The 23,123-nt window shown below is 34.5% G+C and overlaps 2 protein-coding genes across 2 annotated transcripts; one reads left to right on the top strand and one right to left on the bottom strand.

Moving 5' to 3' along the window:
* Positions 1-2,731: 2,731 nt before the first annotated feature.
* LOC149940696 (E3 SUMO-protein ligase NSE2-like) lies at positions 2,732-4,085 on the bottom strand. The gene is made up of 6 exons (XM_090176909.1): positions 3,990-4,085; positions 3,593-3,926; positions 3,429-3,532; positions 3,206-3,356; positions 2,963-3,134; positions 2,732-2,902 (listed from the first exon to the last, which is right to left on the bottom strand). Exons 2-6 carry the CDS (start codon positions 3,711-3,713, stop codon positions 2,788-2,790), a joined length of 663 nt encoding a protein of 220 aa, XP_090033035.1. The 5' UTR covers positions 3,714-3,926; positions 3,990-4,085; the 3' UTR covers positions 2,732-2,787.
* A 95-nt stretch (positions 4,086-4,180) lies between these two features.
* Asap (ArfGAP domain of ASAP) lies at positions 4,181-19,802 on the top strand. Its single transcript, XM_090176908.1, has 27 exons — positions 4,181-4,717; positions 11,967-12,039; positions 12,119-12,205; positions 12,278-12,339; positions 12,407-12,481; positions 12,553-12,602; positions 12,673-12,748; positions 12,829-12,882; positions 12,939-13,024; positions 13,142-13,304; positions 13,479-13,649; positions 14,084-14,131; positions 14,204-14,243; positions 14,323-14,550; positions 14,621-14,754; positions 14,827-14,915; positions 14,988-15,168; positions 15,321-15,406; positions 15,463-15,646; positions 15,715-15,831; positions 16,292-16,423; positions 17,566-17,734; positions 17,809-18,162; positions 18,227-18,278; positions 18,364-18,440; positions 18,497-18,615; positions 18,679-19,802. Exons 1-27 carry the CDS (start codon positions 4,592-4,594, stop codon positions 18,886-18,888), a joined length of 3,243 nt encoding a protein of 1,080 aa, XP_090033034.1. The 5' UTR covers positions 4,181-4,591; the 3' UTR covers positions 18,889-19,802.
* Positions 19,803-23,123: the final 3,321 nt, after the last annotated feature.

Below are 23,123 nucleotides of genomic sequence, written 5' to 3'. Positions count from 1 at the left end.
ATTATGTTACATATGGTAATAGTAACAAAGTCGATACGTTGTCTGCTAGAAGGAGCCAACGGTTAAGTGACATCGTGCCCTCTCAACTGGCTGTCAGCCTATCTTAGTGACCGGAAGTTCCACGTAGTTTTCCCTTGAGCTGCTTCTGTTTGGCTCCCTGCTTCCTCCGGGGTCCCTCAGGGATCGGTCCTTGGGCCGCTCCTCTTCATAATTTACATCAACGACATTGGGGATAATGTTGTCTCAACCCTCTACATTTTCGCTGATGATGTGGCCCTATCCCGGGCGATCTTTTCATCCCATGACTATCAACTCCTGCAAGGGGATCTCGACCCCATCACTACATGGAGCAAACAATGGACGCTCCCTCTGAACACTGCAAAATACGCCATGCTCTGCCATCGTCGCTCCGGTCAACCACCCGTGGTGCCCGTCTATCGCATCGATGGTGTCGCGCTCAAGGTTGTCACTTCTCAGAAATATTTGGGCGTCACCATCACCGACACCCTGGAGTGGGCTACCCACGTTGCACGGGTCACCTCCCAAGCCGCTCGCGCGCTGGGCTTCATTAAGCGCCATCTGGCCCATTGCTCTTTTTCCACTAAATTAAGACTCTGGGTATAAAAACTTATGTCCTTCCTATCCTGGAGTACTGCTCGGCGGTCTGGGCCCCCAACTCGGCAAGCGGGATCCATTCTAGCTTATCCAGCGTCGTGCTCTTCGTTTCGCGGCGAGCGTTGGCTTTTCGTGGGACACTTGTATGACAAACGTTCTAACTAATTTCAAATGGAACAAGCTCGCTTCACGCCACCGTTTTAGGCGCCTAGTTCTGGTAAACTCTGTCGTTCACTGCCACGGAGGTGCCCTTACGCCTCTTTCCGCGGTGGCCTCTCAGTGGTTTCGTAAACCCCGTGGTCTCCGCACGGTGTCTGTGGTGCCTCCGGGATTCCGTATTGCGTGCCGCAAGGACTCATTCCTTACCTCGTTAATTCGGTACTGGAATTCCTTGCCAGATCATCTTAAGGGCTTTCCCGTGCAAACTCAATTCCGGAAGGAGTTGGCGAACTATCTCGAACTCTATGACTAAGTGTCCATAATCTCTCAAGCTATTTTATTTCACAATTTTATTACCCTTTTTCGTTGTATGTATATTGTTTTTGCTTATTGCCTGTACATATCTCATTTCTCACTGTCTTGACGTGATGGGTCTCTGACCTTTTGTTGAGCTAATAAAGAACTAAAGAACTAAAGAACGGAACAAGTACGATTTTAGCGCCATCTATCCTCCCTGATCTCAGCCTACTCTCTGCATTCAGCCATTTCAAATCTTTATTTGTGTAGATGGCGCTAAAATCGTACTTGTTCCGTATTGGGTCCTCCATGATTTTACCCCCATTTCACCCCCCTGGAGTCTCGGTTCCCCTGCTTGGACACATTTAGCGCGTAAATTACGACTCCCTTTCTCCCTGGTAAAAGCCTCACGAAAAAACGCGCTATCGAGAAACGCCGTGATTTCGAATCTAGGGTACGTAGTTATATTATCTTTGGCACGAGAGATCAAAGTTGGCCGTGGTAATATAGACGGCGCTTAAGTACTAAATCCTTTTGATAAAAATCATTGAGTTTGGAATAAATAGAGGTACAACTAAATCTGGCTGGCGCGGGACCAATTTTGTTCAATAAGGAGACTTTATCAACTTTATCATTCTACCGTGCGGTATCTGTCTCTAGTGATGGCCACTATATGGCAATTGAATTTTTGCGCGAATCTGACGCGAAATTGAAATGTATGATTTCTCCTAACAAACAAACCTTTGAAGTTGTTTAAAAATAATTTTATTCTGTCAAAACGATCCTTTTTAACACAAGCTACGGTGAGTTAGCTAATAATTATTTATTTTTAGCCATATAACTTTACAAAATATAGATGGCGCTACCGCCTAATTATAAAGATGAATTTCGTAGTCTTCTCAGAATAGGTCCCGCGTAACCATGGCAACCGAAATCTTAATTGTAATTCTAGCAGTATTATTCCCAATTCAATGGATAAAATTATATAATGTAAACTGCAGTAACTGCTTCTCCAAAGAACTACACTGAACTGAACTGAGTTAAGAATATCGTCGTCTGCCTAAAGGAAGTTCCTTATTTATTTATTTATTTATTTATTAACAGAAAAATATCTACCAAGCCAGCAAGGCTTTTGTGTAGATTTCAAATACATATGCGTGAAACAGATACAATAGGATAAACTATACAGAAGGTGAGATCATAACGCGCGGTTAAAATGCTCATTTAAAAGTGCACGGAATTTAGGGAGGGAGGGTTCCGATACAATAGATTGGGGAAGGGCATTCCAGTCATTGATTACAGAATTAGAGAATGAGTTTAAAGGAACAGTTGTGCTTGAAAACAAATTTAAGTTTTATTTATGCAAATTTTCCTACTTGTGTCTATATTATTAAAGATAATACTCCTATAATTTGAATGTTGAATTTCCTATAAATTTTTTTGGGTTTATAACAGAGCTGTTAAGGAAAACAGGAGCAAAAAAAAAAAAGTGATCATCCTGCCTCTGCTAACTTTTAACAAGTGCTTAGTTTGCCACGTAATTAATCATTTAAGCTTTTTTGTGCCAAACTTTTAGTAAAAAATATAGAAATTTCAATTCCTATTTCTTTGGTCTAACAAGCACCTGACGAAATAATCATAAACATTTTAATAAAATATGTTATTAATTGTTAAACACTTTTTACATGTTTTTATTTTTGTTTCAATATAAATCCATCAAACATTTTGGTTTCCTTTATTTTTTCGATCAATCAAGATTTGCATTTCTAAATCTGGAATAAGATCTTCAATTTTTAACTCATGAGTATTTTTGCAACCACCATAAGGACACCTGAAAAAATAAATTTTAGCATTAATGCTTATTGTATGTAATTATCTAGAAATTATTTACTTTCTCCTGGGGCGATTGGCATAATTGAAAATAACATCCTTTTCATATATGTGGTTACAATAACGATTTTTAACAACAGTTTTGATTTCCTGCTGAGTGATAGGATCTTTAGTATTACGTGTTACATCAGTTACTGTCATTTCTTCATCAGCTTGTTCTGTATTATCATTGCCTATATAAAATTTGCATTATTCCATTAAATTCAAAGGTTTGAATAATAAAAGTTAGAGAAGCAAAAAGAACCTTTAAGTTGCCTATTGATAAAATTGAGAAGTTCATTGCAGCCAATTTTAATTTGGGTATCAGAAGAAATATGTTTTTCTGCGTCTATAATATTGGCTGCCAGTGTTTCTTTTAAATCAATGTCTTTATCATCTGCATTGATATTTTTAAGCTGCAAGTAATTTTACAGTTTAATTCCTAATTGATTATAAAGTGACTCACAAGTTCACAACTGGTGAAATACATTTGTGGCTGTGTTCTTGGCTGCTTGGATATGCAATTTAACTTCATAATCCAGAGATGCAATTTCTTCCGCTATTTCTCTCAATTCATTAATTTCCGTAACATCTGAAGATTAGTAGAAAGAAATTAATTTCGTCAGATGTCCATTTTTTGGAGGAGAATTACTTTGATTTTCTTTTTCAGAATTAATGTTTTCCTTAGCTATAGTAGTGATCAGCTCAAAACCAGCTACAAATTCATCTTCTAATCTTTCAAGTAAACTAATTTCTCTTGTAAAGCCAGACATCTTCGACTCTTCCTAAAATGATTTCAGACTTCTGTCTTTGTTCAAGAATCAGGATTCAAGAACGCTCACAATAATTATTTTCCCGCGACAACTTGTCATTAATTTTGAAAGCCGTGTTAAAGTCCCCACAGCCAGCTTTTTACGTTCAGTCTCAGCAAAAGTGTACCGTAAGCCGCTGGAAAGCAGGACCATGTAATATTCGACTGGTGTTAGCTGTTAAGTATTTGAGGAAAATTATTTATGACGATTCTATTAACTTTTAAATTATATTCTTACTTTATAAATTTAAAATGCTTGAAAAGACATTTTATTCAAATAATTTTATATACTTTGCTCTTCACAAAATATTTTTCGAAATATTGTTCGTGCTTATCGTCCACAGACGGCAGCAGAGAGCTGCCAGAGACTAAAAAATATCGTAAGGAAAGTAACTTTTTAGCCCCGCCCTTAATGTACAGTAAGTAAAGAAATTTTGTCATTATAGGTGCCTATCCGCGGTCGGTGACTCCGGGAGTCTGAATTATACAATATCTTCGTTTTGTATTTCTCAATTACTTCGGCGAAATGTTTTGGAAAATGGTAAATATTTCGATCTTAGTGGTTTTTCTAGCCAAGTGACAATGATGTAGTTACGTGTACGCGTACGTTTTAGTCCGTGTATCGGTTTAAGAGGCTGTGTGAACTTGCTTGCACTTGGTAAACGATTTGACTTAGCCTTGGCTTCCGAATTTTCGAAAGATTCAAATTTGTGGTAAACTAATATTGACTCGCTGGAGTCACTGAAGTGTTTCCTAAATTCAACTTCGGCTTTAGCCTTAGTTAGCTAAATTTATAGTAAGTTGTCTTCTTTTGAGACGCCCGTATAAAAATTCCCGATCATGCCTGGGTTAATGAGTGTGGCGGAATTTGTGGCCGAGACGCAGGAAGACTACAACTCTCCAACAACTTCAACCTTTGTTGGAAAATTACCACAATGTCGTCAAACAGTCAATCTTCTGGAGGAGGTGAGCGTCATTGACCAATTACCTATTTTTTACAGTGAATCTTTTAATAACCTTTAGTTTTCAATGTATGGTGATATTAAGCTGATTTTGGTTAGAAAAGTTGAGTTTTCATTGTAACCGTTGGTCAATATCTTTCTAAGAGACTTATGCTTCGGAAAGTACATTGTCACGAGTATGTAATTGTATTTGTGATCTAAACTTATTTCCTTTACAATTTTGTCATTGTATAAAAATAGGTAAAAAATATGGTTTAATGTATCCACTAAGGATAAATGAAAACTAATTGTTTTTAAGAAACTTAATTTCCCATGATTTTCTTATTGTTACTATAAATCGGTAAAATTATCCCAGATAAATATACCAGTACGTCCCTACCCTTGTAAGATAGGTTGATATGTCATTCTCAAAGGAAATAGCTTTAAGCTATGGGTCTAGGACTACTTCTGGTAATTCTTTTGGGAATGCCTTTAGGCATTGAGGAAGCGCTAATAATATTACTTTAAACAGGTTTCCCGATACCGTTGCGTAACTGATTAGCGTCTTTTCCTCCCCTCTGCTTTAAAAGAGAATATAATACATTCCTCAAGGCCTATGTGGGAACCTCTGTTTCTCTATTTAGCTGGTAATCAATCTCTGTAATAGCCATTATAACATTTCAAAGTTGTTAAATCTTAACTGCTTGGTATATAAGCATATATCCCACCTAGATAGACCAAAACATTACTCCTTTTTCCGTTTTCGATAATGTCTTTAAACATTGAGTCACTTGTTTAAAAACGATAAAAAGAGGATTACGCGGCTACTTACTGATTCCCTAGAAATTAAGTTCCCAATCCAGTTCCGTTTTGTTCAGAGTAACAGTTATCTCGTTTTCAGATTAATCTTTTTACCTAGTTTTATTTTGGGCTACCTTATCAAGTGGGGCTTGTCTCTCTTTTCTTTAATAGCCAAAACCCAAGTACTAAAAACGTTTAATGACTTGGACACCGATTTCAGTGTATACACACATTTAAAAAAAGGAAAATGTGAGGACCGAGTTCAAAAGCTGACCTTTGATTATACGTGACTTCGGCACCAATAACGTGACAGCGTTCGCGAAGCCTGGAACAGGTTAATTTTATAGCAATTGCAGATAAAAAGACCAGAATGTAGTTTAACCTTGAATTTACTTATAAAATAAATTCATGGTCTTACCAAGTCTTCCCAATTAACCTTTTAGTTAAACAAATTATTAATGGGTAGTCTCTATTTGGTGAAAAACCAGTATCGTTTGCTTACGTCACAACACAATTGGCTCATGAGAAAAAAATCACAATGTTTATTGTCAAAGAAAATTTTCAAAAGTAATTGCAACTAAATAATATGACTGTCAATATAAATTCTACATCCAGTAACGGTAATCTAAAACGCTTAATTTTCTATGAAGGTGCTGTTTTTTTTTTCTCAGGACGTCAATTGCGAGTCGTTATTAAATAAAATAAAAGATATCAGAAACTAAAATAGAAATTATCAGCTGTCGAAGTTGAAAACGATCTTCTCCAAACGGGGGAGGGGTAAACAAATCGTAGCGTTTTCTTTGTCGAGGGTTGTTGTTTATTCAAAGGCTAATGTAATGACTGAGCTCTCCCTGCCGTCGCCCCTTAGAAAAACCCAAGGTTCGTATGACTTTGGAGGTGGGATAAAATAAGCTCTTGACGTCACAAAACTATCTGAGAGAAAAGCGCGACTCTAAACGAAGGGAAGGGATAACTCGACACCTTGTGACGTATATCGCATTTGTGCCGTTTGTTTCCCTCTCTTGGTCAAAAAAATCCTAATTCTATATAATATTGTTCCATAAGTATGACACTTCATTTTTTACGTGCCAATCTGAGAGTACAACACAAGCCGCCTTAACAAAGCTCTCGCTAGAGCTCAGAAGCTGATTTGGCTCCTGTGATGACGTCACTCCGAGAACAGCTCTCAGTAAAATACTTACCAAAGAACCGCTAATTATAGATATATATACTTATCGGAAAGTTAAAGAACTATAGAGAAACAATTTCCTCATCCTGGTTGTAACCGTGAATTATCCAGGTTTAAAAATAAAAGTGCTCAAATTATAATAGTTCATATTTGCGAATGTGAAGCACGTATTGTTGCTAAGCAGGCTTGTTTTTCTCACGGAGGGTTTCTCGTCTTTTTTCCCCAAATTTCCTGATAGGAAACTATGAAATCCGAATTTAACGCCTTTTCTTTAGCGTTCGTTTTCGGCCAGGGTGTTTTTTTTTTCTTGTCTCGGATCTTGAATCTAGCTTGACCTTATTTTCCCCCCAATTCTTTACAGCTTTTTTTCGTATCGCGCCCCAGGTGTGTTTGTTAATTTTTATCGATGTTAAATAGACATTAGCCCGAAATTCGCGGTCGCTTTTAATTATGAGAATGACCGCAATTTTTTTTAAGTGAATCACTGCCGATCGGGAGATACTACCTAAATATTGGATAGTGCTCGCTGTCAAGTCCCGGTTCGATAGTAAGACGGGTTAAGCCCGCGATCGAAAACGTATACGAGGAACGTGAATTAGTGAGGACGTAGCTTCGTTGTGAACAGACTGTTCTAACTACCAGCGTTTCCCATCGCGGATTAACCTGTCTATTTCGAAACAACAAAATAATTCGATCAAAGATGGTTCCGACCCTCCTTCGGTTTATTCCACTTGTCTGGCAGAGAGACTGAACGATATTGTATGTGCAGGGTTGCCACGGTACCTGGAAAACCTGGAATTCCTGGAAAAGTCAGGGAATTTGGATATGGGTATAAAAATCAGGGAAAAGTCAGTTAATTTTAAAAATTAGTCTAAAAATCAGGGAAATGTCCAGGAATTTAATTTCGGTTGCAAATAGGAAACTTTTTCAAAAATATAGGTTACAAAATACAAAATCTTGGCACAAAATAAGTCGGGAAAAATCTGGGAATTTGATTGTGAAAAAACTGTGGCAACCCTGTATGTGCCACGTTAGTAAAGTGGCGCTTAGGTACCGAATTATAAAATAACTATCTTCATAAACAAGCGAGTTTTTATATAAATTCATAATTATTTTTCCTAGTGAGCGTTCCAATTTCGAAAAGACATGGTTGCTCAGTGTAGCTCCGAAGACTAGTGAAAACTCGCGGAAAGTTGTCAGTTCTTAGCCACGTTATGATTTATTTAGCTTGTTTATTAAAGTCGGCTAATTGGTAATGCCAATAATAATTTCCGTTCGAATTACTGTGGAGTACAAATGGCCACATCCTGTTTCCACGAAAGGGCCTAGCCGCTCCACCCAAAATGTTGGGTCCTTTGCGTGTAACGGTGTCTATGATTGAGTTTTTATTCCCGGGGAAAAGTCAGTTTGGACGGTAGAAAGATTCCGAATCCGGTGGTGTCACCCCCTACTGTACCGTTTCAAGTGCTTTTTCGTTATTATATATCCCCGTCCTAAGCGCGGTTAACCATAGCCGCCTAGATTAATCTAGGCGGCTATGGGTTAACAATCCTGGAGACAAGGACAGTAATTTAGGGAGTAAAAAGTTAATTTTCTCGGTCTCGTCTGCGGTAACCCCTCCCCTTCCGCTGAAAAAAGCCATTATCGATAAGATTTTCTTAAGTGTTCTCGGACTTCTCCTAGTACCCTTCTTTCCGCGAAAGGAAAATGCCAGGAATTTTAATTTCGGTAAGAAAGTTTGTTATTTCATGGAGCTTTTTCTACAATAATATGGTGTCCAAAGAAAATAAAAAACTTTTATGTGTTGGAAATAATATTCGAAACCTTTAAAATATGATAAAAAATTTTAACGGCATGTGTTTGAGAGTTAAAAAATACATACGTTAGCGGTCATTTTCCAAAATGGCAACGACGCAAGTTTCCCAGCGGTGGGGACTTCAGCTACAAATTTTTTCGGTGCCAACCTTATTAATAAAGTAGGCACCGTTTTTTACACACAATCCAAGGGATTTGTGTGTATTGGTTTCACGTACAGTGTAGCCGATGGCACCGTGTCGTACATAACTCTTTACCTAGTTCGAAGCTACATTTAACGGCCTCGGTATAAATCATTTTCGCGATTTTCGATTTTAAATCTAAATACTTTTTTAAATTAAGACCGACTTGATTGAAAATTATATTTTTAGTTAGTACTGATCATTTCTGAACTGCGTTTTCGGTTTCATTAGGAAATTTTAATTTTTAAGTGAGATTTCTGGCCAATTCGTGGGATCTCATAACCCGCGTACGCACTATTGTCATATTTGAATTGCGTACCATTTGAAACGGGCGCCATCAAACTCCAAAAAACCTGGCTACCTTATTTCCAAAACCAGGTAACTCGAAAAATTCGGCTTGTCTAAAAATTAATTTAAATGAACGTTTTCGCGTTTGCTACCTTATTTCCAAAACCAGGTAACTTGAAAAATTCGGCTTGTCTAAAAATTAATTTAAATCGACGTTTTCGCGTTTCGCTACCTTATTTCCAAATGCATGTAACACGAAAAATTCGGTTTGTTTAAAATTTAGTTTAATTTAACTCGTTCCCGTTTCGTTACCTTATTTCCAAAACCAGGTATCTCGAAAAATTCGGTTTGCCTAAAAATTATTAATTTAAAATTTTAAATGAACATTTTCGCGTTTCGCTACCTTATTTTCCAAACTAGGTAACTCCAAATAATAATTTGCGATAAAATTTATCTTGGGTTTATTAAGTTTATGTACAAGACGATTGAAAATAGGTTCAAATTTAAATTTAATATTTAAAATATATTTAATACATCGGGGGGATTGTGTGTACTTAAATGTCCATGACATCTTGTTTATAAACTTTATGTGATTGCTATTATATTTGGAAACCTATTATATAACCATTGAAATTATTTCTATCGGCATCTGTTGTCGAGTTTAAAAAAAAACAAGTTGACGATCTGAAGTGTGGGGATATTTTTTTTATACCAATTTTGAACTTGCATCACAAATAGGGATTGCAATCCAGCAGGGTTTTCAATCCAGCTGGATTTTTGCTGGACCGACATCAATCCAGCTGGATCCAACGCGGATCCAGCAATTTATATATTTTTCAAAAAACAAAAGAATTTTAGCAAAAATGCCAAACAAGTTAGAAAGCCAAAATATACCTCTCCTCGGAAGTTTTCCATGGAGAACTAACCAGAGTTTTATATTTGAAAGGCGATGCTAGCGTTACCTGGCTGTCGCACTGTACTAAATAGCGCGACAAATTTAAACTTCTCCTATTATTCATCCGTGGTATGTCGATGATATTATCAGAAGAAAATAGGGGGAAGTACGCTTCTAGTCAGCTTTGGAAAGGCGTCACTTTTCACGAATTTTCGCGCCAAAACGGTTTGGCGGGAAATCGCGGATGAATACATCGTTTAAAAAATCAATTTTTCTTAAATAGAACAATTGTAACATAATGTCCTTCTCATTCTCTGCTAATTGAGCTAAGGCGTATTTGCTTTCGTCGTTTATAGCCGAGTTGAATCAAAACAAAAGTGGAACTACTTTTTCAGTTTGGTTTATTATGCGTAAAAAGGCATTTTCGTGGGTCACACGACGACTTCTATGGCTCAAAGCTACAGATACGTACTTCCCCTATTTTCTTCTGATATTATTTATTTTCAATTAGTAGACGTGGCTCAGCTGTAAAAGATCGGTGTTCTAAAAAGCCACCTTTTGGGATTTTTGTCCAGGCCAGTGGAAAATACTGGCAAATAGTGGCTAATAAAGAAAATATGCCTTTTGAAAAGAGAATAATTTGAAAATCTAATTATTAGATATCAATAAACTTTAGGACTAGCACAAATTATCGCAACTATAGGTATAGATATTTGTATCTTATAGCCCAAATTGCAAAAACTTTAATGTTGAAATCTTAATAAAAGTAAAAAAATATATTAAAGGATTAAATTAAATAATACAAATCACGATTGTATAATTTGTAAGGCACGTGGGTTGGGGGTATCTATCTACACCAATTAGTTTAGGAGATTCTTGTTCACATCTTGGAAGAATAAGGCAGACAATTACAAATAAACCAGACTATTGTAAATATTGGCAACTAGCTACATTTTATTAAATATTAAACCACATACATTAATACGAGAGGCCTTTTTTTAAACTTTTCTGTAAGTACAATCTCAAGAAACAAATGCTATTGATGGTCTTGTCTCACGCAGGGCCGTAGCCCACCTATCGAAGACGCAACGTTCACTTTTAGGCCATTCGCGGCGCGCGAATCGCGATTCACGTGCCAATTATTTAAAAGTTAATTACTTGCGAATCCGCATCGCTGGATCCAGCACTTGAGTTACATGACTTTGGCCGATCGCAATTTTTTTAAATTAAACTCGAGATAGTTGGTCGCATTTAGTTTATTTTTATATAATTTTTACAAAACTTTAAAATTGGCCTAATTTAGATCTATTATTTTCCAATTTTATACAAGTTTGATCAAATTGACCAAAATAAATACTTTGTTTTTCGCAATTTATCGATACATTAATCCAATTTTACACAACTTATAAATTTCCGTCAATTCCTATGAATTTTTATTGAAACTACTGTTTTTGATAAATATTTTTTAAATTTTACATTTTTTTTTCAATTTTTAAAGAAAAATTATTTTAATCAATTTTGAAATATAGTTTTCAATGTTTGTATTTTTTTTGTTTTTCTCACATTTTTTCAAATTTTAGCCATTTTATGTTGTCAAAAACATTTTTCGTTGCCATGGCAAAACCGTTGCCCATTGAATAAAATCCCTTTAGGATTTTTCAAGTTACATGAAGGTCTAGCAATCCCCCGAGTTTGAACAAAATCGGTGTGTAAGTTGTCTATGTGCAAACAATTGCTGTTGTAAAGGGCAAAATTAGAGTATTCAGTTCTCTGAACAAGTTTTCTTAATTAGTTCATAGCTGTAGGCAACCTTACTCCACCAAAAAATCTGGAAAGCTGATTTTATCGTTTTCCAAAAAAAATTAATTTTCAATTTTATATATCTTTGACCACACTAATTTAACCTAGAGGTTTTTAAAAAAAAAAATATTGCCATGTTTATCCAACAAATTATTTAGGTTTAAGTTTTTGGTTTATCTATATCCGATTATTAAATTACTTAAAACTAGGATTTCCCCATATTATGGTTACATAGATATTTAAACTCTTTTTGAAGTAGGATGTAGTGATGGAAAAAAATTAATTATGTATTATGATATCATAGACTTTAGATTTTGACCGGGATGGGCTAACCAAAATGAAGAAATCAGTCAAAGATATCTTCAACAGTGGCAATGGTACTTAATTATTACAATTTAAGTCTTGATTACACCCTGTTGGCTTGATGTAATTGAGGATCATAATTTCCTCTTGCAGCCCACGTAGACAATGAAATGTTCCTTTCCCGAGCCTTAGAAAGGCTAGGTGCCAATGCACTGAGTAAAGATCAAGAAAATGATATAGGTGAGTCTTTCCCCTGGTTTATACCCCCAACCCTTTATAATTTGACAATTTTCTTTATAATAATCCCAAAAGGTGCTGCATTTATTAAATTTTCCGTTGTTACCAAAGAATTATCCGCATTAATGAAAACATTGGTATTAACAATTATAACAAGACTTTTAATAATATTTAAATGTTAAAACTCAAACTTGGTATTTTTAGATGCAAAACTTAAACAACATAATAATGTTCCCATTAGACAACTTGCTCAAAGGAGATTTGAGAGGAGTTAAAGGAGTAGGTTTTCTTATTTATATATATATATAATTTGATTATATTGATTTATGCATAAATTTATTCTAAAATAGGATTTGAAAAGGCCTTTCGATAAAGCGTGGAGAGATTACGAAACCAAAATGTAAATTGAAGCTTGAATAATTTTGTGTATTTAATTTGAATTTCTGAAAGCTACACTTTTTAACATTTAGGACAAAAATTGAAAAAGAGAAAAAGCAACAAGCGAAAGAAGCGGGTTTAATTAGAACAGAAATATCACCCGCTGAGGTAACCCCCTGATGTTCAAATATTTATTTTGAATATTGAAGTCCTGTGGGCAAACTTCAATATTTTTTCTTTTTGAATAGATTGCGGATGAAATGGACAAAGAAAGAAAAGTTTTTCAACTACAAATGTGTGAAGTAGGTAGTTTTTTTTTGTTAGTTACCTCTTTTTAATTTTTTTACACATATTTCAGTATTTAATTAAAGTAAATGAAATAAAAACTAAGAAAGGAGTTGAACTCTTGCAGCATTTGGTTGAATATTATCATGCTCAAAACAAGTAAGGCTTTATACATTTCTGAAAATAATTATGAACTTATGATAATATTCATGATATATTCGCATTCTAATTTTTAAAATTTCCTAAGCTAAGTCTAATCTTCAATTACTACTTTAGCTACTTCCAAGATGGCTTAAAAACTATAGAACATTTCAATGGTTACATAAGCGAACTAGCTTCTAATTTGCAACGAATTAGGCAAAAGCAAGATGAAGAAAGGAAAAAGCTGGTAGAACTAAGGAATACTCTTAGAAATTCACCATCATTAGATGTGCGAGAGGTTAATTTTAAAGCTTTTTTTTGCACATTTTGCTTAGCCAATAATGATAAAATCATCACATTTTTCAATTCAGAGTGTTATAATAGCTATTTTTTATTTCGCTACAATTAATATTTTCTTTTGCTCACAATGTTCCTGTTGAAACCTTTTAACCAATTTATTTGCACATTACAGGCGAACAATCTCCAGTCAGTGTACAGTTTGCATCAGTTGCAAGGGAATAAACATTACGGTTATAACAAAATTGGTTATTTGCTCAAAAAATCAGATGGAAAGATGAGGAAGGTTTGGCAAAAACGGAGGTGCGAAATTAGAGATGGTTATCTATTCATTTCTCACTCAGACGTAAGTCTACGTTAGTTAAATTTGGGATCCTTTAAGCATTATACGTAGTATTGGCTGATATCGTAATTTAACCGATTCTGATACCATTGTAGAATTTGCGAATTTACCGATACTGATAAATTTAACCGATATTGAAGATTCGGAAAATCCATTACCTATACCTAACTGATTATTACTGATACTGAAATCTTAAATCATTATTACCTTAGCTTACATGAGTGGGGTAAACACATGAATTAGCAAAGCCAAAGGTCAAGGTTAACGGCGCCATCTGCCTTGTTTTTGAGAAAATCAGTTTTAATATATCGGATAAAATTGCTATTTTTCACACGCTTATTTATTAATCGAGAAAATCGCGATATTGGTAACCAATAATATTATTTTGGTTTCAGTCCATCACTAATTATAAGTAATTTCTTTAATCTCAATTTTAGGAAACTAAACCACCTACAAAATTAAACTTATTAACGTGCCAAGTTAAAGTATGTGTCATTTTATGTTTTAGTCTTTTAACCAATATAGAACTTTACAATTTCAAATTCATTGCTTTCTAGACAATTCCCGATGAAAAGAGGTGTTTCGACCTAATATCTTGTAAGCTGATCTTTTGTTGTATCAGGCTTAGTAAGCGGATACAAAAAATATACGATGAAATTTTACTCCCTCTTTCCAGACAATCGTACCTATCATTTTCAAGCTGATGATGAGAATGAGCTGGAGGCGTGGATGGCTGTTTTAATAAATTGCAAAGAAGGAGCGTTACGGAAAGCTTTCGACGATTCTGGTCTTGTGGGAGGGGGGAAAATTAACCACAGTTTATTAGAATTGCAACAAGGTATTATTCAGCAAATTCAGAGGATGCCGGGAAATGACAGATGCTGCGATTGCAGCTCAACCAAAGGTTGTTGTTTATCATTTTCAGCATTACTCTACTTTTTGCATGGTGACTAATTATGCTATATTTCCCTTAGATCCTACGTGGCTCTCTACAAATTTTGGTATTTTAACTTGTATCGAGTGTTCTGGCGTTCACCGAGATTTAGGAGTACACATATCGCGAATTCAGTCTTTAACTTTAGATAATATTGGAACTTCGCAGCTATTGGTATGCACTTTTGTTTGTTAAAAAAAAGGAACTTTTCAAAAAGTAATTTAGTTGTAATGAATTGTTTAATAGCTGGCAAGGGTTGTCAGTAATGTAGGCTTTAATGAAATTATGGAGGCATCAGTCACAGCTACGAGGAAACCAACTCCAAATAGCACAATGTATGTTAATTTTATTTTGTTATACATTTTTGCTGAAGTTTATCCTGAAACTTTATAATCCTCATTTTGTAGGGAGGAAAGATACGAATTTATCAGAGCCAAATACGTAGAGAGGAAGTTTTGCAAAAAATCTGGTCTGGATGCTGCTGGTATTTTACGTTCTTTAGACAGTGCTGTTCGATCGAGACAAATATTTGCTCTGCTTCAAGCTTTTGTTGATGATGCTGATTTGACTGCTGTTTTACCTACTAGCGTAAGTTAATCTATTTTTTTAAGTCATAAGGTCTGGGGTTGCACAATGGACCTATGGCTGAAGTGCATGATTTGGCGCTAATTTGTCCCATCTCCCCTTTCAATAATAATAATACTCTATTATTTTTGTTGCGTTTTAACTTTTTTTTTTAGGCTAATGGAGAGACTAGTCTGCACGTTGCTTGTGTTCAAGAAGATGGTTCTACACTCCACGTGGTGGATTTTCTTGTTCAAAATAGGTGAGAAGAGAATCTAACTCGTGGTACTAGGTTTCTTTATGGTTTTTCTTTAACAGTCGGAGCTTGGACAAGCAAACCAAAGGTGGAAATACTGCCCTACACATTTGCGCAATGCACAATAAGACAGAATGCATGAAATTACTTCTCAGAAGTGGAGCCAATCCCCAAATTGAGAATGTTGACGGCAAGATGCCTTTAGATATTGCCAGAGAAAATGGAAATCATATTTGCATTGAACTTGTGAGTATTTGGCATCAGGCTTACCTTAAAAACATGTAGAAATATTACTAGACTATTTTAACATTAAGTTGGAGCATGCTCTGCAAAATAAGAAGGCTTTGTTTGAGAATGTCAACATGGATTGGCGTCTCTCTCAAGAGGATGGTTTGACAGATTTTAGTGACGATGAAACAACTGATGATCGTGTAAGTTTGACTCTCCAAAATTTTTTGTTTACAGTTCATTTTCTCTATTAAGTTTTACTTCGTGAAAATGAACTGAAATAACTTCGAATGGTATATAATTTCCAATCCTATTATTTTGATGTTTATTATTGGCAACTAATTTATCATGGGCTTGGTGCCCATTTTGCTCTGTTATTTTTACAATTATAGAATTATTCAGCTCCATTTTGTTTGTATTAGCATAAAAGAGGAAACAAAATGAAGCAAATGATAATATGTAAAGTTAACTTATCTTTAACAGGTCCTAAATATCATTTTCATATCTAAATCATTCATTAATCATGGTAATTGTGAATTTGTTTAGTGCTTGAGTGTTGTTGTGTTAGGTAATTTTTGTCACTTTGAGACTTTTTCGATCTGAGGAAACGAGCTTTGGTCCCATTTTCTATGGCGTGGTCCTTTAGTTTTTGTCTCATTTCAGTCTTCATGGGTTTACACCAGTTACAAACAGGCTGTGAATGGCACAACTTCTCGGCCTATGTCTCGCATTCGGAAGTTTTCCCTCTCCTCTCTCGACCCGAGAGATAACGAAGACCATCTATTAGTTCCCGGGGTAAAATGATCAAAATTATAACAAATACCATGGAAAAATTCCAGTTTTTGGCTTAAGCTAATGGGAGGGTTTTTTAATAATAAATCTCCACCCATTTTTAATATGTTAACCTTTGTCAGTTATTTGGCATGAGTGGCTTGTGCTACCAACCATCCAACCACCTTCCCTTTTCAAATCATTAAACATCTTTCTTCACCTTTTTTTTTAAGCATTTACATTTATTACGCCATTTAGTTGGATCATCCCCTTCATTAGGTTTTATTTAGTCTAATTTGCATTTAAATTATACGTATTATTAATAGTGTTAGTTGATATCATAATTTAACCAATTCCAATACTAATTTTAATTTTTTAAACGATAGATTATTTACTGATGGCGAATTGCTACCAATACTGGCCAAATTCCAGTTATTTGGCTTTCACAAATGTCCCATCCACCCTCAATTCTATGAGAAAATCATATTTTAAGTAATTGTTAGAAAATCTGTATTGATAATTTTTTCCTATCAGTTAATTTAATACGAACTGATTAATGGGTTTTTTGGTAAACAATACTGATATCCTATTGCTTTGTTTTTATGATTTTATTTATTTGCTAAATGTTCTATGTGCAAACACGTACAAATATGAGCCATTCGGTATCTGTTACTTTATAAGCCTTGTGGGTATTATAGTTGTAATCAATGGTAGAGCTTTATAGAGAAATCTTGAACTCTTCTTTTGCATTTTTTATTAAATATTGATAACGATATAACCAGCTAATTGATGGGAAAGTTTTTTGTAGTTTTGTACTCTGATTTTGGCTTCATAACAAATTGTTATTTTTTATGTTTGTTAAATCAAAGTCCCACCCTCCTTAAACCTGTAAAGGTTCTGTTGTGTATGGATGCTGTTGAATGAATCTTTCTTTACCTTACCTTTCCTTCCTACTTGTATGATCCATTTTAATACCTCAATTCATCACCACCCTTATTTTCCTATACAACCAGCAATTATTCTGAAATCATTTATTCATAGTCATTTCTTATAACCACCTTATTCAAGAGGAAAGGCTATAATTTGGTTGTAAGAAGTGTGACTTATCTAGTTATTTGGCTCTCTCTCTCTCTCTCTCTTAAGTAGAACCACCTTTTTTTCTTTAGAATCAGTCTAGCACTACAGATAGAAGAACTAGATCACGCCCGTCTAGTGTCGTAGGCAATGAGTCACCAACGGGCCGTTCTGGCTCTGTCAGCGATGTCTTAAAACACAGTCCTCAGTCAACTCCCAGACCTATGCCTCCTCCACCTCCTCAAAATAAGAAACCCATTGGTACATAGTTTTCCTTTACTTTTTTAAATATTTAAATTCCAATTTGGTTTTAAAAATTAGTTTTTTTTTCATAGTTCCTGGTCTAAATTCCCATGGAAGTATGAAAAAGAGAGTAGCGCCCCCTCCACCTTCCACCAATCAAACTAATGGAACAAGCGGTTCTCAAGGTCATTCCAGAACGCCTTCCGATCCTGGTGTGTCGCCTGCTACCTCGGGCCATATGCATCGTAGAAATCACTCTACGGATCTAGTCAGTTCTTCAGGCACAAATGCTAATATGGTCGGAGTCATGAGTAGCTCAAGTTCAAGTTCGGAAGGAGGAACTCCTGTCAGTGGAAGCATCTCTAGAGCGCACAGTTTAAGTCAACCACATTCGGAAATGAATGGTAGCCTACTTAGATCAAAAGTGCCACATGGAGTGCCTTTGGGTAAATATGATTATTTTATTGAGGGTTATAGGTAATTTTTATTAATTCTCAATTTTTGTTGAAGCTGGGGCAAAGTTAGTGCTGCCAAAACCCGTTGAATTTCCGGTATTGAAAAGGTATATAGAAAATATCTTTGTTCTTCTTCAATATTATGATATTTGGTAGATTATTTTGAAACTGCATTATTTATAATTAATGAAGCACAACAGACAGAAATTCTGGATCAAACTATGGAACTCTACAAAGACCAAAAGTTCCTCCTCCACCAACCCCATCAGGTATAAGAAGCTAATTGTACTAATTTTGGTGCGAAATTGACGTATTTTTCATACAGTGCATAGCACTCCTAAGTCACAAAGATTGAGCAATGGTCAGTCTACGGAAAGCTTAGCTTCAATTACTTCAGATTGTGAAAGCGTACAATCACAAATACCAGTTCCTCCCCCAAGAAAAGTGAGACTGTTATTTTACATTTTTTAATTTCGGTTTTAAACGTAAAATTTGTCTCATTAACAGAGACATGACAGTTTGAAACCCCGACGATGTAGGGCTCTCTATGATTGTGATGCGGATAGAGAGGATGAACTTTCATTTAAGGAAGGGGAAGTAATTACCATCCTAAGTGAAACTACCGACGATGACGATTGGATGGAAGGAATAATCGAAGGACACCCTGAGAGGAGAGGAGTCTTTCCTTCTAGTTTCGTGCATGTCTTAAAAGATTAGATATGTAAATATTACAGGCCCAGGGAAGTATTCTTTTAGTTCTATTTTTGGGATACTCTCTAAGTCTCTAATTATTAATTCCCACAGAGTTTTTAATTATTTTCCCTTTTAAAAAAACGTATTATAGATCTGTTTACACAGTTGCGTAGTAAGCTTATAAGTATTTTATTACGTGTTTTATCGTTGCTAAGCAACTCGGATTTCTTTATAGCCACTTGTGATACAAAAAGATAACATGGAGATTGATATTGGTGCTCATCACCTGTTTCTCTTTTTATTAAATTTACTGATTGTTTTTAGAATTCCATTTCTCATTCAAGGTGATACCAAAGGGGCTTAAAGATTATAACGGCTCTTTTTTTTTAACTTTGCCTACAATATTTTCCCCTAAAAACCATTTGTACCTCTAGAGCTTATTTAATGCTTAATATTTTAGAATTTTTAGTGCCTTTCTACCTTTGCGAAAAAAACGTTTAGTCAAAATTTATTTTAATAGCTTTTAGATTTAAAAAAAAATTATATAATGCTTCAAAATTCTTTGTAGCTATATTAAAAGATTAATAATATCAGAAGTATATAATGTATCTCTTACAAGTGATAAGTACTCATCGTCGAAGACCATTAATAACATTAACCTAAATTAATTACCTTCTATGGTTCCTGCTGCTTTTTCAAAATGTTTGTTGGAAAACCTATTGTAGGGCAGGAAAATACAATTTTTTTTGGCCTAGAGGGTTACTCCTTTTGTAAGAGATTTATTGTATACGTATGGTAATATGGTATTTTTTCTTCCTTTCAAAACTAGTCAGTTATCTTTTATTTTGTGAGGATAAGAACAAAAATTAAACATTGACAACGCGTGAAATGGTAAAAAAATCCTCCTGTGATCAATATTAGTATGTATATATATATATATATATATATATATATATATATATATATATATTATATATATATTCCTAAAAGAATTATATAATTACGAGAAATATATAATATATATATATATATATATATATATATATATATATATATATATATATATATATATATATATATTTCTCGTAATTATATAATTCTTTTAGGAAAAGACATATATTTACGATTTTTCCCTTTAAAATCCATTTGTAAAAAAATAGAGAAAAAAGAAAGCTTATTAATAAGTAGATAAAAATTGTTCTAGGCTAAACTTTTATGAAAAATACGCGAAAAGACCTGTTCTTTGAAAGAGAGCACGTTGCCCAATTTTTACTAGTCTTTTTAATACATAATAAAAAAAATGAAAAAAATCTAAAAAACTGTTTTTACTTTGTGAAGGAAAAATTATCTCCTATTTTGCATAAAATAAAAAAACACAAAATTAGCTGGACATTTTTATTATACAGGGTTCTAAGGAGAATGTTTAACGGGTAATTAACTCTTACCATTCCTTCTACATTGTTTCTGGTAAACCATTTTAATACTCATAGTACCTGCATTGTAAATAACATTAATAGTAGTTTCCTTTAAGTCCCTGCCTTGTATATATTTAAAAACTATATATACATGTATATTTAAAACTGTTTGGAAATGCAGTAATACACGTAATATTATGCAAAAAAACATCTGGGTAATTTCAAGTAAACGAGTTAGATAAATTGATCATATATTCCGTGGAATGTCTTCCAAATCTTTTATTATTTTTCCAACTCTTTCTTAACTGTTTACTATTTCCTACTGAACAAAAAATACTGGTAGTTAAAATTCATTGCATTAATAACGTGACTGTGTATTTGTATAATAAAAAGAAATATTAACAGTAACTGTTTTTGTGCGGTGCCTGAATGTAATGTGTAAATTAACATAATATGTAAATTTTTGCATTTCGCTTGTGTATAATATAATTTTATGCTCCTTTGTTTCATTAATTCTTGCATTAGAAATGAAAGTGTTTTAAAGAAACAATGGTCTTGTTATTCATTCCAGTACTCTAGACTTTTGTACCAGAAAATAAAAAAACAGAAAACAGTCTGCAAAATATTTTATTTAAAGAAAGTACTCTAGGTGGGCTAGAAGACTAACAAGGAGACGACCCGAGGTGTTACACACCGATTTTGTTCAAACTCGGGGGATAGGTAGACCTTCATGTAACTTTAAAAATCCTAAAGGGAATTTATTTAATGGGCAACGGTTTTGCCATGGCAATGAAAAATGTTTTTGACAACATAAAATGGAAATTTTCCCATTGAAAATAACATGGGATTTTGACCGATTTGGGGGAAAATAAAAAAAATACTAAAATTGGGTAAAATAAAGAGATTTCGCTAAAAATTACCAAATTGGGTAAAATAAAGAATAATCGCCAAATGACAACGATTTTGATAATTTTGGGCTATTATAGCTAATTTTGCATGCCTACAATTAAATACGGATGAAAGCGAACAAATTTGGGTTAATAACAACGAATAAAACAATTTTGTATTACACTTTTTCTTAAAATAATCAATAATAATAATTTAAAAATTTTGCTAATTTTGTTTTATTATTTTCCAAATTTGGAAAATAATTTAAAAAATATAAATAAATTTCCATCAATTTATATCAATTTTGATCGTTTTGGATCGAAACTATTGATTTTTATAATTTTTTTCAGTGTTATTAACATTTTTCAAATTTAAAAAAATATTTCAAACAATTTTGAGATAGTTGGTCGAATTTACTTTATTTTTATATAATTTTTACAAAACTTTAAAATTGGCCTAATTTAGATCTATTATTTTCCAATTTTGGGATTTTTTAACAATAGGTACTTTTGTTTTTTTGTGTTTTGTTTTTGTTTTTTTGGTTTGCTATTTGTCAAGGATTATAGTAATGCAAAAAGTTTTAACCGCAAGTTATTATTTAAAAAGATATGTTCAATGTAAAATTGCTACTTGCTAGCAATTTTTACAACGGAAAATACGGGAAATGAGCATTTCCCCAACTACTCATTTCCCCAACCAAAAATGGCCATAACTCCAACTGTTCATTTCCCCAACTAAGCATTCCCCAACCGGTCATTTCCCCAACCGAGCATTTCGCCAACAAATTTTTTTTACGGAGTTGGCGTAATGAGCAGTTGGGGAAATGAGTTGCCCATTCCCCCAACTCGCAAACCCTATGCATTTCCCCAACCGAGCATTTCGCCAACCAATTTTTTCACGAAGTTGGCGTAATGAACAGTTGGGGAAATGAGTTGCCCATTCCCCCAACTCGCAAACCCTATGCATATCCCCAACCGAGCATTTCGCCAACCAATTTTTTTACGAAGTTGGCGTAATGAACAGTTGGGGAAATGGGCGACTCATTTCCCCAACTCGCAAACCCTATGCATTTCCCCAACCGAGCATTTCACCAACTAATTTTTTTTACGAAGTTGGAGTAATGAACAGTTGGGGAAATGAGTTGCCCATTCCCCCAACTCGCAAACCCTATGCATTTCCCCAACCGAGCATTTCACCAACTAATTTTTTTACGAAGTTGGCGTAATAAACAGTTGGGGAAATGGGCGACCCATTTCCCCAACTCCCCAGTTCTCAATTCTAGTAGGAAGTGGCAGAGGTAAAACGACTACAGGGTTAATCGATAACGTATCATTTTCGCACGGTGTTTTCGAAAACATCTTATAGTAATAACAAAAGTAGCTACTTTTGGTAATAATAATAATAATAATTGAGCCTTCTTGGATATTCCTACTAACGAGGAGACTACCCGAGGTGATTATCACCGATTTTGTTGAAACTGTGTGGCTACGTAGACCTTATGGTAACATGCAATTTCAAAAGGGAAAAGTTGCAATGGGCATTAGTTTTGCCATGGCAACCGAAAATGTTTTTGACAACACAGTATGTATAAAACGAGAAAAACGATCACTACAGGGTTAATTCCATAGAAATCTTATAAAGTAGAATCATAGAGAATAATTCCACGAAAATGAAAAATAGTGAAAATGATGTTGCCGACCAATCACTGTTTTAAGCGTTTAAAGTCCATTAGGATTTGAAAACTAAGAGTAGATAATATACAGTGTAGAATTTGTATGGGTATGATCAGGAAACTATATAGGTATATACTTGGAATGTCTAAGGTACCATTGGCATGGTGTTACGAAAGCGTGTCGAGAAAAAGGCGGCGTTTAAATGACGTCGAGTGTAAGACATATATTAACACATTTTAAATTTATTGGCTCGTGATTTGCATTGAAAAGAATGCGTGACCAT

This window comes from Leiobunum rupestre, chromosome 6 (assembly GCF_980474605.1).
Source record: "Leiobunum rupestre chromosome 6, qqLeiRupe1.1.hap1, whole genome shotgun sequence".
NCBI classification, from domain to species: domain Eukaryota; kingdom Metazoa; phylum Arthropoda; class Arachnida; order Opiliones; family Sclerosomatidae; genus Leiobunum; species Leiobunum rupestre.
The sequence above is the reverse complement of the archived record's forward strand: the minus strand, read 5'-3'. Positions and strand labels throughout refer to the sequence as shown.